The sequence below is a fragment of the Cryptomeria japonica genome, chromosome 2, assembly GCF_030272615.1.
Source record: "Cryptomeria japonica chromosome 2, Sugi_1.0, whole genome shotgun sequence".
Classification (NCBI taxonomy): domain Eukaryota; kingdom Viridiplantae; phylum Streptophyta; class Pinopsida; order Cupressales; family Cupressaceae; genus Cryptomeria; species Cryptomeria japonica.
Window position 1 is genome coordinate 606,733,998 of NC_081406.1, and position 14,768 is coordinate 606,748,765.

Genomic DNA, 14,768 nt, shown 5'->3' on the forward strand with positions numbered 1-14,768 from the left:
GTTCTTGTCATGTTTTCCTTGGATGGTTTACCGCCAAGAGTTTAGTTTCTATCCTGCTGGATAAGCAAAAGGGGCTGGTGTCATGTCCCCTCCTGGATCGTTATACATAGAAAGAGAGAGAGACCCCAAATGAATTAATAATTACCAACGAAGGAATATTTGAAAGTTATTTATTTATTAGATATTATTATAACTAATAAATATTCCTTAGAGGATAAGGATGGGAAAAAGAATACGTACAAACATAATCCTATGCTTTTCCTCCAACGAACAAGAAAAGTATTTAGACTAATTGACATTAAATACATCGCTAGTGGTCCACAATTTTGTGGAGTCTCTAAAAGAGACAAAATTGCGAATGTAATTAGAAGACCATTATTATAGATGGGTTCAAGTATTGTGCTTAGCAAGAACCACCATTTAAGAACACTAATCGTATAGTCAACGATCATGATTAAAGACATATAGGGCACTCTAAGAGAATTTACACCGGATGTAAAAATACTTAATAATGTTAATGTATGGATTAATCGAATTAGGATAGCATAAATAAACGGTTAAAATAATAATATAAGTAATCTATGAAAAATTAAGAAAATATATTTAATTTATTTTTTAATAAGGAAATGTTATTTAAATAATTAATATATTGAAATGCTATTTAATATTTAATATATTTAAAAGGAAATAATAAGTAATATTTAATATATTTAAATATATATTACCAAAACAAAGCATAACTTAAATACTAAATAGACCCAATGACTCCTAAACCATCCTAAATTAGCCTAGGTTACTTCCGCACCCCTTCATGCGGAAGGGACCCGTGGAGGGGCACAACCCCTCACGGGTTATATAAGGGAACAACGGCAAGGGTTAGGGGAAAAAAGACAAGAGGGGAGGACGGGAAGAAAGGAGGAGAGCTGGCTTGCCGCCCAAGCATTGTAATTTTCAATTTGTTTTATGGTGCTAATGATCCCCGGAACACCGTATGTTATCACCCTCCCAGCTTGGGCTCTCGGTGAACAAAAGGTGGAAGGGTTCCCTTTCAGCAGTTTGGATGATTTCTCTAACCTTAACGGGTTGTTGTGTTTACTTGTAACTCTTACTGTTAAAAAAAAAAAAAATTACTGGGATATTACAATAGAACACATTATTGAGCTTGAAGAGGGCGCCAAACCCATTATGATTACACCTTACCGGCATCCCAAGCGGTTGAAAGATGAAATTGAGAAAACTATCAAAGAACTTCTAGCAATGGGACACATAAGGCCAAGTAAATCTCCTTTCGCTTCATCAGTTGTTTTGGTGAAGAAGAAAGATGGTACACTCAGAATGTGCATTGATTACCGTATGCTGAATAAAAAGACTATAAAGAACAGGTATCCCATTCCTCGCATTGATGAGTTGTTAGATGAGCTTCACGGAGCTTGTTACTTCTCCAAGATTGATTTAAGAACAGGTTATCATTAGATCAGTGTCAGGGAGCAGGATATTGAGAAGACTGCATTTAGATGCCATTGTGGACACTATAAGTTTTTGGTTATGCCTTTTGGGTTGACCAACGCACCAGCTACCTTTCAGTCCACTATGAACGGGATCTTCCAATCTCAGTTGAGGAGATTTGTTCTGGTTTTCTTTGATGACATTTTGGTTTACAGTAGAACTTGGGAGGAGCACTTGGTTCACTTGGATACTGTTTTAGGCATACTTGACAAGGAGTCTTTCTACGCCAAAGAGTCCAAGTGTGCATTAGGAAAGGCAGAACTTTTGTATTTGGGTCACATAATCAGCAAAGAGGGAGTTTGCATGGATCTGATAAGGTTCGTGCCATTGTTGATTGGCCTACGCCTGAGACCCTGACTCAACTTAGGGGATTTGTTGGTTTATGTGCCTTCTACCGTCGGTTTGTTAGTGGTTTTTCACAGCATGCTGCACCACTCACTAATTTGACCAAGAAGGGTGCATTTGTTTGGACACTTCTCGCACAAGAGTGTTTTGAGAAGTTCAAGCAATTGACGACTACATGTCCAGTTCTTGCTTTACCCGATTTCACCAAACCTTTTGAGCTTCATTGTGATGCATGTGGAGAGGGTATTGGTGCAGTAATTATGCAAGATCGTCACCCTATAGCTTATGAGAGCAAGATGCTTCGGGGTCCGGAGAGGAGCTATAGTATTTATGATAAGGAAATGTTGGCCATCATGCATGTAATGGCCAAGTTCAAGCAATATTTAGTTGGCAGCAAGTTTTGTGTCAAAACTGATCATAATAGTTTGAAGCAGTTTCTTGGACAGCGGGATCTAAATGAGCGTCAACAGAAGTGGGTCAGCAAGTTACAGTCTTATGATTTTGACATCTCCTATGTCAAAGGGACTCATAACATTGTTGCTGAAGCTTTATCTCGCCGCCCCCAATTGAGCTCCATGGCAACTATGTACGAAGATTGGAAACACTTGATTATAGCAGAGTATGCCAAGAATCTATGGGCATCTAGTATTATTGATGGAACAATACAGGACAGCAAGTACTCTCTTGTGGATGACCTCATCATTTACAAAGAGAGGATATTTTTAGCCCCAGGTTCAGAGGTGAAATGCATAGTATTGAGGACTTTCCATGATTCGCCTATGGCTGGACATCCTGGGTACTTTAAGACCTATAGGTAGGTATGGGAGAGATTCTCTTGGAAGGGTCTCAAGTTTGATGTTCTTCAGTACGTCAGAGAGTAGTTCTGTTTGCCAGCAGAACAAGCAGGAGCACAACTTCCCTCCAGGGTTACTTCAACCACTTCCTGTTCCTGACAGGAAGTGGGAATGCGTGTCTATGGACTTTATTACGAGCTTGCCGAAAGCCCAAGGGAGAAACAGCATCTATGTGGTGGTTGATCGGTTGACTAAGTATGCACATTTTTTTCCGATCACAACTGCTTATTCTGCTGGTCAGGTGGCTGATCTTTTCTTTCGTGAGGTATTTAGATTGCACGGTTTACCTCGGAGTATTGTCAGTGATAGGGACAGCAGATTCATGGGTCACTTCTGGCATGAGTTATTCAGACTTTGCGGGACAGAGCTCACTCTGAGTACCAGTTACCACCCCCAGACTGATGAACAGACAGAGATTGTCAACAAGTGGGTGGAGGGATACCTGCGGAACTACATCTCAGGGCAGCAGAAGGCTTGGGTGAAGTGGTTGCATTTGTGCGAGTATTGTTATAATTCCACTCACCACATGACTATTCAGATGACACCTTTCAGAGCTTTGTATGGATACGATGCTCCTAGTTTTCTGGATTTATTGATGAGCGATTGTCGAATACGGAGTGTTGGGAATCTGCTACAGGAGAACCCTCTTCTACAACTTCTATCTATTTCTGAAAGACCATCTTAATAATTAAAAATTACAAAGAAGATCTACAAATTACAGCAGGTTGAAGAGTTGAACCAGCAAGGGTTCATCACATTGATGGTGCCTTTCTTGTTCTTATAAGCTTCGCCTGCTTGTGATGAACCTTGGTAAAACTAAGGGCACGTCGACAAATCTAGTGGTGGTGCCCTATCTAAACTTTAGTCTTTCTACAAGATTGAGTATTTAGGAATAACAAAGACATATATAACTGAAAATTCAGTTCACTGGGACCATCTATTCATCTGAAGCCTGCCTCTCAGTAGTGTCTTTGGAAGGTACAAGCCTCACTTCAAATCTTGAAGCGCTATTGTTTTTACACACATTTCCAGTTTATCCCTTCAAAGATGTGTATGCTCACAAGTTTTAAGCCTAAAATTCTTTATGCAATTGTGATTTGAGGTCCTAGCTTAGGATCTCCAAACTAGGCCTGTTTATAATGTCCAGATTTGCATTTTTAGCATATGATGTGTTACAAACAGTGACTTAAAGCATCATCTGATAAGAGTTTTCTTCCTAGCCCCTTTGCCTTGAGTGCATCTTCAAGGTCATTTTCTATACCTATAGAGTCAAAGGTTTGGAAGAATTTACTTCAAGCCATTAGAGATAACCCTGCTTAGCACTTAGCTCCTCAAAGAGATTTGCTTCTTTAGGCCTGACTAGAAGCTGACACCATCAGTATTTCAAGGCAAGTCTGCTACTTCAACTTATTGACATCTTGATTGATTAGTGCCCTCTAATAAAGTAATCCTTGGATACCCTTTCTTGCCTTCTTTCTTCAAAGGAGTTGTTAGTTAGCATATTTCCTTCTTGTGCATTCAGGTCACTTGGATTTTGAATATTTCTTACAAGTTGTAGATGGCACCATCATTCATTTTGTTTATCTTCAGCATCAAATAATCACATGGCTTGAGGATTCTGCTTGACAAGTTAAAGATGCACCCCATCAGCTGTGCATTGAGACAAATCACCATGTCTCACAAGGCTATATAATCTGTCATCTTCGCCCTCCTCAAAGAGGTTGGACTTAAGAATATAGCCCCTTGACAACCATATCGTGTGGGATGATTATAATTGCAATCTTTGCCCCCTTTGAAAAGATCGAAACTAAGTACTGCTTTACATTTAGGTGTCTTATATAGTTTTTATACAGGAATGCAAGCAATTATTTATCCAATTCATTTCAGTAGCGTAGTTAGAAGTGCCTTTCATTTTTTCTTCAAGAGGTTATCTTTTGACATTTATCTATATAAGGTACTCATTGAGCTACATGCTAATTACTTCTTTCTTTTATACCACTACAGGTATTGGGGGCAAAAAGTACCCCTAGACCTAACAAATGCACACCCAAATGGGGATAGATAAATCCACAACAACCTCAACGTCATCTAGGGGTAGCAAGTCTATTTCATTCTGTTGTCAAAGACATTGTCCTTGTCTATGACATGCAACTTGAAAACATGCATGTGTAATCAATTTTTTCTTTACTACTTGAGGTTCTTTGTCCTTGGAAGTTAGGACAGGCTCTAGAGGGAGCATCCAGCTTCCTCCTATGATTGTACCCTAGTTCCCTCAGTGCAAGACAATACCTTATGAGCACTCTCAAATCTTGCTTGATCAATTTAACCAACGGGCAATGATGTTGTTGGTTATCCTTGTCAGAGTTGAACTGCAGATATGTGATATTGTTTGACTCCTTTCACAGCAACCTGCTTTTTCTTCTTCACCAGTTCCATGTTTATTTTGAAAATCAATGATCCAATTCAGAATGGATTGCTGATTAAGTCAAGCAGCAATTTATCGCAATATATTAATGATTTTTGCTACTGTGATTTATATAGCTCACTTGGGGTTCATACAACCAGCAATATGTGGTACCTTGCACCAAGCTATTTGCGTTTATGCTTGCCAATAAGTTCTAACTTCTAACACACTAATACTTGTCCCATTCTTTATATCGGAGAAAGGCACACACATTGAGGAAGGTAGGCATTCATTGCCACTTACAGTTGTCCCACACATTTGTAGGGTAGCAGCTACTTAAATTCTAAACTAAAGAATAAATATAATGGATATGTATTAATGTATGGTGATATGCTGGTCAAATAGTCGTCATGGTCAACCATCCCCATCGTTGATAGCGGCTCCTATTTATGCAAAGGCACTTCCTTAAATATCCTATCATTTCTCATTATTATGTTCCTATTATCATAGTGTAATGAGATTTGATGGTCTTGGGTCTTTAAATAAGTTTTATGTTCATCATCCTTCTCCATCTCCTCACTTGCCGATTGAAGTTCCAAACAGAGCAATCTAGGCATTTCCTTCAACATGCTACAACATGGCGCACCCATGGCTTACAAGTGTCTTGATTGATATATGTGGAACATGGCATCTAGATAATGATAGACATAAGAACAAACACAATAAATCAACATAGGGGGAAACAAGTACAAAAGTTTGTCAAAAACCTCCATAATTGAAACTAGACCATAAGTCTTGCCAACCAATCACAAGATAAAGTACAGAAATGTCATTATGAAAGTAGAAATAGCACATGATCACCACGAAACAGATCGAACCAGGCACCATTCATAGCACCTAACTTCTATTCCTTGAGTACACCTCCAAATGCTGCTCAAGTTTACTTTCTTGTGTATTTACCTAAATTCGACAGGTAATCAAGCAGTGTACACTGTAAACATCCTCCAAAACTTCACCAAAAGGACATCACTTAATGTCAAATTTTGAAGTTATAATATTGTAGGAAAGAGGTTGAAGTAGAATATCAACAGATGAGTCAGGGTCCATAAATGCCTTCTTTTGAGCCTATTCAATTCACAAATGCTGTTTAGAATGAAATCAGCTACACCCTGCACGCACATGCATAAATAACTGAGAAAATCTTTGGTTTTCATTCTTTCTCCAGAATCAACCAGAAAAAGAAACTTAACAATATGTCCACAACTGCAGCAGTTTTGTTCATTGTAACTGCTAATGATATAACACTCCCTTTTCTTCTCATCTATTGCATTCTTGTATATTTTCAACTTGATTGCAAATAAGTGCCACTTATCAGTAGTTTGCATGAGTTATTGTTTAAACTTTAAACACTTATCAGCAATACATATACGAAAAAAAGAATTTAACTCTGCATGCTTCACTAACATATTTCAGAAGATGGCAACTACAGGAAAATACAATCCTTGATGTATCATGGCAAAATACTTCAATAACAAATAGAAGAGATCAATTTCATCTAATTAGAATTCTTTTCATACCTTCCAAACTTATGAGAAAAGAAATGAACATATTTGATTTTACTCTAGCTTAATTGTATGCAATGAACATTTATACTTACAATTTGCTAAATATATAAGCCATGCAACAAAAATCAGCCACGCATTTCTACTTTTCTACATCCTTCTTGGTATAATGTAAGGGAAAATGACTAGTCATTACCTTCTTTGCAGCATTGACTCCACCCTTACTGCTTCTTTCTTGTACAATACAAAGACAAGAACACGGTTCCTGGGGCAAAATTCAAACTTAAGCAGATAAGTCCAACCAACCACCATGTGCAATGATAATTGCAAAAGAAGTTTCTAAAAAGATATTGTGCTGCAATGTTTAGGTCTAGAACTAAATTACTTGGGTCAGTTGCCAATAAGAAAGAAAGAACAAAAATTATATCTACTCATGACAAAAACAGGTCAATGTGACTCAAAAGTATTACTAGAAGAAATAACTTTAAGAAGTGACAAGAAGCAACACTTTGGAAATACAAGAAAAAACACACTAATAAAAAAATGTAGCTAACAAAGGGGATGAACCCTAACTGGTTAACTCCTCATATATTAAGAAGATAAAGCCATCCATTACAAACATTACAAATAGCCATGAGAAAGGAAGAACTGTTGTTGCAGAAACTAGAAGATATGATCAAAAAAACATCTGCCCCAAATCTGAATCACATGTCCAAGCTCCCTTATCATTGATCAATGTGAATAAGCCAATACAAGACCTGATGATAAGGCCAGGATTAAGTAGGCCTGGCTGGATGATCCTGGATGAATGTCTCCTAATTGGAAGAAAAATTATTTGTAACGAGAATTGCATTGATTTTTCAACATTCATTGTCGATTAAAACTTATAATCTAGTATTTATTCTCCTATTTCAATACTAAGTTTTGTAGCAAGCGTCATTCCACACTTATGATATTAGTAGGTTTGCACATTGTAAAGTTATGAAGCAAAACTGAGACATGTGAAATAGACACTGTATTTTGGTTTGAGGTTTGCTAAATACCAAATTTTCAGATTATTTAGTAAAGAGCTGATAACTTTAGTTAAGAGCTGAACCAACACTACCCCTTGAAGGACAAAGGAACCAACACTATTCGCAGTGGCACTCAACAATACCCATAGTTGAAAAACTTAAGACTCGACAAAAACTCAGCTAACCCAAAAAAAATTAAGAACTTTGCTCAACAATAACTGCGCAGATTTTCCAAACATTAAAAACACGTTTTTATAAAATACTCTTCAAAACATACATGTTACTGAATTTAGGGAAGATATTATTGATTTCCTTCCTTTATAGATGAAAATTTAAGAGTTCAATAAACATCATAAACCAAGAAACAAGTTCAATACATATCAACTTCAAGTTCCAATATAAATACAAATTACAAATTATAAATTTCTTCTACAACAAAAGCTCAAAAAATCCTATCACCATTGTGAGGATAGCCTCAAATTAGATGGTATAGCTACATCATCTGTTGGAAATATTGACATTGATGTCAAGAGCAATTATTCAAGGATAATGAAAAACAATAACGTTATAAAGAGCAGCGAATACATTTGATAAGAAGTAGAAGATGACAATAAGTGATATACTAATCTAAAGATTGTTGATAACAACAGAACTGTGATTTGCATAAAGTGCAAGGATAGAATTGTTTTGGAGGTAGTGAATCTCATTACTTTTAGGATTGTTTTGTCTAATCGAAGAAGACCATTGACTTTAGGAGCATAATTGGTATTAATGAAAAGATGACAGCTGGATGTTAAGATCATGTATAGTAGTGGCATTGATCTAGAAATACTACCCAAAAGATGCCGATAGACATCTTGCAAGGAGAATAAGTGTGAGACAGTTAAAAGAAATTTAGGATCAGTCCTTGAGCAATATTCCAGAGTTGTGAAGCCAGAATATGATGAATTTATATTGCCATCAAAGAATTGTGTAGATATTATCATTCGTGGAGAAGATGACCATGTTGCTATATTGGAGTTGACTTGTTGCAAGACACTAAGTGGCATGTCAATAATCCATGATTCCATAGTGGTGCATACATGGAAGAAGCATATGACATCACAGGTGGCGTTGGTAAGGCGTCTCATAATCTTAATATATGTGTCAATCTCTTGAAGAATGATCAGCGATATTGATCTTGTGAAGAACAGCGATGGTATGCAGTTTAAGAATCATTGATTTGATGGGCAAACAACGGTTTTGTTTTAGTCACTAATATGCAGTGACTGGTTATGAGAAACAACGAGTAACTTAGAACAGAGATTAAGACAAAAGTCTGGGAAGCGTTTTGATTCTTGAAAGATAAATTACTAAAGTCAGTGATAATATAGAAGTCAGAGATTTTTAATGGCAACGTTCTTCAAAATAAAAGATCTGAATTAATGAGTTTATGTTAGACAGCGATGGAAGTTGAAGGACAAAGACGTATTTGTTAAGGAAGGAACTTCACTTGAGCAACGAGTCATGCAAGACAAAGACGGTGACTTAATAAGAGGCTTAACAATGACAAAGACAAGCATTACACAGAGCAGTAGACTTCAAGTGGACAACCGACAGATGGAAGTCTAGAATTTTATTAGACAGAAAATAATGCAACTATCTTCAAGGAAGACTATCAACAAGACTTATGGGAAGAAGTTATTACAAGGGAGCATAGTGGATAACTTTAGATGCAGCAATCGATGTAAAAAGAATTGATTAGATTAGCAGCGATATAATAAAGAGAACGTGATGGCCGACTTCATAAAAGGCATTCATCAACAATCGTTAAAGGAAAAGTTTATCTAATAGAAGAATTGTTTATAGTTATTATAAGCAAGCAACAAAAAGTCGATTGGTATTTGAAAAGTGCGATTAAAAACAGGAAAGATGTGGCTGTTTGTAAGGATGTTTCTCCTCAAAAAGATGCCTCTCTTAAGAGAAGAATAAGGAGATATAGAACCGAATCGAGATTGTGGAAAGTGGGTGTCGAGTCTGAAAATGATAAGAAGATAAAGAGAAGTGTATACGTCATTTGTGAGAGGAAGAATTATATGAACACTATTCTTAGATTTAAGGTGAAGTCTATAGGAGGTTTGTGACAGACATTTTATTATACTTATGACAATTTATGATCAGAATATAAGAAGGAAAGTGTAAGAGAGTCCATGACAGTTTTACAGTCAAAAGTTGGCCAAACATTGAAATCAGGTTTTGTAGCAGATTTAAGAATTGAAGATGATATAAAGAACTTCATCATACTAGTGAAGAAAGGACTGTGGCAGACTTATAGATATTTCATAGCAGATTTAAAGAACAATTTGAGAAGAACGGGATCATCCATCATCCGTTAAAAGGTGGAATTTGAATGAGGGGTTGGTGCCTCTAGTGGGCAAGTGCTCACGAATTAGAATAAGGGGTTGGTGCCTCTAGTGGTAAAGCATCTCACAAACAGAATGAGGGGTTGGTGCCTCTAGTGGGTTGATACCTACGAATTTGTAAAAGAAGATTTCTATGTATAAGGAATCTATTTTAAGGTGGTTTTCTAGGGTTTCCACGTATATATCTTGTGTTCTACTTGTGTTACATGGTAGTTAAATTTCATGTGAATGTTTATATGAAATGAATACGCTTTGGGATTAAGTTGTGTTCTTTTGTTATTAAGTTCAAAAAATAAAAGTTTGAAATTATACTGACTCACCCCCCCCTCTCAGTATAACCGTGTTCTCAACATCATCCTCGTCAAGAGCCTCAGCCATAGGATTATTCTATGAATGCAATAAAACCCCCACTAATGTCTCACTAGTCTCCCCTTCTACCCTACCAAATCCTGCCACTTCCACTTCCCATGCCAATGCCTCACTCTCCCAAGTAGCCAAATCATTGTCAATGAAAAATGTATCCACATCCTCCACAACCCAAACTAAATGTGAATCAGTGTCATCAAGGTCAAATGCATAATGTGCCTCCTGCTGCTTACCTTCTTTGCATGCAATCAAAGGTTGTAAAGCACAAAGACGAGGTCAAGCAAATACTTCCAAGTCAACTTGTGCTTCTTTGTGTGATGGGCCTAGAAAACACTCCAATTGCACTTACAACCTAAAGTATTGCAAGGCTAGAATAATATGCGAATGGAGAATTCTTCAAGATTTGATCTTATTTCACCAAAATCTTCCCACCACAAATTTACAAGGACAACAATCATAACCTTGTAAGGATTTTTGAAATTTGAAATTTGAAATTCAAATAGACACAAAACTATAATTAGACATATTTTTTTAACCTTGCTACACAGTGCTTCTTCTTTGAATGCATAGAGGAGAAGAAATCAACCTCCCCTCCCACCCCTTATAAACCTATAGCTCACTATGTATGAATTCTATAAGGTTCTCATTGACAACCAATCTCTCCATACATGTCTTGAGGCCATCCATAACCCCCTCATTTGCTCTAAATACAGTGACAGAGAAAAATTTAAGGTTCAAATAGTAGGCAATAGAATAAATATATTGGTGTCAATTTCACCTCTGATCAATAATGTGCCATATATGTTCATATTTGCTTCTATTCGACCCATACAAATGTTGAATTTCCCCTTTGGCACTATCCATGGCCTCATATGATACCCCATATGGTTTGTATTCCAATCCATCAACTATAGCATAGTTGAAAATCTCGGACTCGCCTCGGACTCGGCAAACCAAAATTTTGGACTCGGACTCGGACTCGTGAAAGACTCGCGAAAGACTCGGCAAAGACTCGGCAAAAAAAAAAAACCGTAGTTTTACAAAAAAACATAAAGAAATTAATGCATTTAGAGAACATAAGTGCCATAATTGAAACATTACACATGTCATATGATCTACAAAGTACAAACACGCAATATTTGAAATTTCATCATTCATGGCAGCATATTCAAGTTTCAAGTTTCAACTCTAAAATGTATAATACTATAATGGCAGCATAAGTATATAAATGTTCACAAAATTACATATAATGATATGTCCAAGTCCAACTGCAAATGTGAAAAACAGCAATGTGAATGAACAAACCAAAGAGAAGACTACATCTTCCTCTTTGTATTTTTCCTAATATAGCTCAATTTTTCAGGCCTTGAACTAGAAGTAGTAGCAGTGGGTGTTGTGGTATCTAAATGGTGAGATGATTCTTCTTCAAAGTCATAGTCCTCATCATCATCCTCATCTTCGTCCTCATCTTCATCCAATCTTGCTCCTTCTGCATCTTGTGCTGCTCCTCTCTCTATTTCTGCAATTTCTTCTTCGGTAAGGAGGACATCATCACCATCATTTTGTTCATTCATGGTCCAATCACCATATGGATCAATTTCATCCAAGTCAATGGCCTCATGTGAAACACCCTCCACCTGTCTAACTCGAAGGCGAAGGTTGTACCGAACAAATACTAGATCATTGAGCCGCTTTTGTGACAATCTATTTCTCTTCTTTGTGTGAATGCTTTCAAAGACACTCCAATTTCGTTCACACCCAGAAGCACTGCATGGCTGAGACAAAACACGGATAGCTATCTTTTGAAGATTAGGCGTGCCGGCACCATAATTCTCCCACCATAAATCTACAAAAAACATTTAGAAATATTAGAATTGAGAAAAAAATGTAACAATCAAGTTTGTAGATTTTTTCTTGCACTATTGAACTAAGTTACTAAATGTTTTACCTGGTTGTTGTTTTCCTCTCCTATCAATTGCTAGTTGTGATGAGAAGAGTCTCCCCTCTGCACTTTTGTAGATCTTGAACAATGGAATGAACATTTCCAAATTCAGAAATAGATACTAGATAGTCAAAGTGTCAAACTCAAATTCAATAATGAACATTTCCGAATTCATAAATAAAGATAGAGCAATTGCAAATGTCAAATCTCACCTCCAACTCATCAAGAACCTTGTCTCTCAACTCAGGATCAGGTGTCATCTTATCAATGCATGTAATAACACCTGCCATGACCTCCTCATCAGCCCTAAATGAATCAGAGAAGTAGAATTTCGGGTTCAAAAAGTAGGCGAAGGCATGTATCGGTTGGTGGAGTTGGTTTGTCCACCTACGATCAATGATGCGCCAAAAGATTTCACATTTTCTTGCATTTCCACGATAGTAATGTGAAATGGCCTCTTTGGCCCTATCCATGGCCTCATAAATGAAACCCATTGGCATGCCCTCTCCATCCACCATACGAAGAACCCTCACCAAAGGTTCTGTCACCTAAAACAATTAAAACAAATTTTAAATTAATACAAAATCAACCCCTAAAAAATAAAATCAACAAATAGACAAGATTGTATAAACTTTACTTTTGTGTTTGTTACTTACCGCAGTCAACTCCTCTCCACTTTTATTGAACCCATCATCAAAAACAATGGTCACAATCTTCTCTGCTTCAGGTCTTTTGGAGTATGCAGACCCCAACCAAGCATCTGACACAAACATCTGCTTAAGATGAGGAATGGCACTAAGAATGCTCTGCAAAGTGATGAAGTGGCTAGCAAATCGTGTCACTCCAGGTCGCACAAGGTCCTTGCCATTTGTGTATTTTCTCATCAAAGCAAGCACCCAAGTATGGTTGTAGATGAATTTGGTGACACTTTTTGCATCTTCAACCACCTTCTTCACCCATCCAATCTTCCCAATGTCCTCTAGCACCAAGTCCAAGCAATGTGCAGCACAAGGACTCCATGTAATCGAAGGATGCCTCTGCATAAGCATTCTACCTGCAGATACATATGCAGCTGCGTTGTCCGTGATAATTTGGACAACATTCTCAACTCCAACTTCCCGAACCACACCATCCAATAGATTACACAAAGTCTCTGCATTTTTTATTTCATTTGAGGCATCAACAGACTTTATGAATACCATTGCACCATTTGAAGCCACCAAGAAGTTGAGAAGAGTCCTATTCCGTCCATCTGTCCATCCATCAGATAAAATGCTGCATCCTTTTCTCTTCCAATACCTTTTCTGATCATCAACCACACCTTCTGTATTTTTCACAGCTTTCTCTAGCAATGGCCCACTGAAGTCATGACCTGTTGGGGCCTTAAACCCCTTACCCGCCACAGTACATGCATTAACAAAACTTTCCCAATACACATTGTTTGCTGCATTGAAAGATAGATTATTGTAAAACCAAAAGTTTGAAGCTGTTATCCGTGCTTGTTCATGCTTCTCTTTATTCCATCCTGTACCTTCAAGTGAAGGTTGTGCACCTGGAACATTGCGTGGTACAAAAAAATTAGGGTCTGATCTAACAGGAGTGCCACTAGCCTCACCCTCATTGTCACCAAAAGATGAAAGTGACTGACGACCCCGACTATGACCAATGGGACCCGAAGTGGACAATGTGGGATTCATTGCAGCTGCTATGGCTTCTCTTGTTTTTTGCCTTTCTTCCTTATGCATATCATTCTCGGCAAGAATGGCCTTCATCTCTCTAATAATTTCAGGAGTTGATTTGGGGCATGCCTCCACACCATATCCAGGTATTTGTGCAAGGTGGTATTTTAATCTATTGATTCCACCAGTCATCCATCTTGTGCATTCGGTGCAAGTGACCTCCCCCTTTTTGCTTCCTGCAATCCCATATTTCCAAGCTTTATCTCTTTGTCTTCCTGACCTTGGGGTTGCCCTTGGAGTTGAACTTGCCATTGCTGATTTAACATGAAAAAAAAAAATCAGCAGGGTTTTATGGAAAATCAACAAAAAAAATGACAATGAATCATTTGGGAAAAATAGCATTCAAAAACAAGAAAAAAAAAGAGGAAATAACTTAGGAAAGAAAATAGAAAAAAATTTGGCAGCATATCCCCTTGTTTTTCAAGATTTTTTTCAGTTTCAAAACAATGAAATGATTCAAATGAAAAAAAAAAAGAAAGAGAAAAATCCTTACCTAGATCTCTCTTGCTGATTTTTCCTTCTTCCCTCTACTCCTCCAAACCCTTCTAACCTGCTCCAGCCAAAAAAAACCCAAATTGAAGTCAAAAAATGAAAAAAAAAGTGGTTTTAACCCCCACGGGCACGTTTTTTCTGGG

The 14,768-nt window shown here is 37.3% G+C and overlaps 2 protein-coding genes across 3 annotated transcripts in view; both read right to left on the reverse strand.

The window, feature by feature from the left end:
• LOC131043842 (DEAD-box ATP-dependent RNA helicase 5) overlaps nt 1–14,768 on the reverse strand; it is a 95,302-nt gene that overhangs the window by 13,683 nt on the left and 66,851 nt on the right. Inside the window, exon 9 of the mRNA XM_057977075.2 lies at nt 6,868–6,936. Within this exon, the coding sequence (XP_057833058.2) occupies nt 6,868–6,936 (69 nt within the window). The remainder of the gene's footprint in view (nt 1–6,867; nt 6,937–14,768) is intronic.
• On the reverse strand, nt 11,366–14,719 carry LOC131873667 (uncharacterized). Of its 2 annotated transcripts, XM_059216775.1 has the most exons (5): nt 14,627–14,719; nt 13,051–14,387; nt 12,607–12,942; nt 12,401–12,473; nt 11,366–12,298 (listed from the first exon to the last, which is right to left on the reverse strand). In XM_059216775.1, the coding sequence occupies exons 2-5, from the start codon at nt 14,383–14,385 to the stop codon at nt 11,769–11,771; spliced, it is 2,274 nt and encodes a 757-aa protein (XP_059072758.1). In that variant the 5' UTR covers nt 14,386–14,387; nt 14,627–14,719; the 3' UTR covers nt 11,366–11,768. The 2 variants fall into 2 exon arrangements, with proteins under 2 accessions (XP_059072758.1, XP_059072757.1); XM_059216774.1 differs by lacking the exon at nt 14,627–14,719 and having other exon boundaries at nt 13,051–14,492.

Coding starts and splice junctions, on each gene's coding strand:
- LOC131873667 (XM_059216774.1), bottom strand. CDS start 14,475: ATGCTATTTTTCCCAAATGATTCATTGTCATTTTTTTTGTTGATTTTC. Junction 12,474..12,606: donor AGGTTCTTGATGAGTTGGAG/GTGAGATTTGAC, acceptor CCATTGTTCAAG/ATCTACAAAAGTGCAGAGGG. Junction 12,299..12,400: donor GAGAGGAAAACAACAACCAG/GTAAAACATTTA, acceptor TGTTTTTTGTAG/ATTTATGGTGGGAGAATTAT.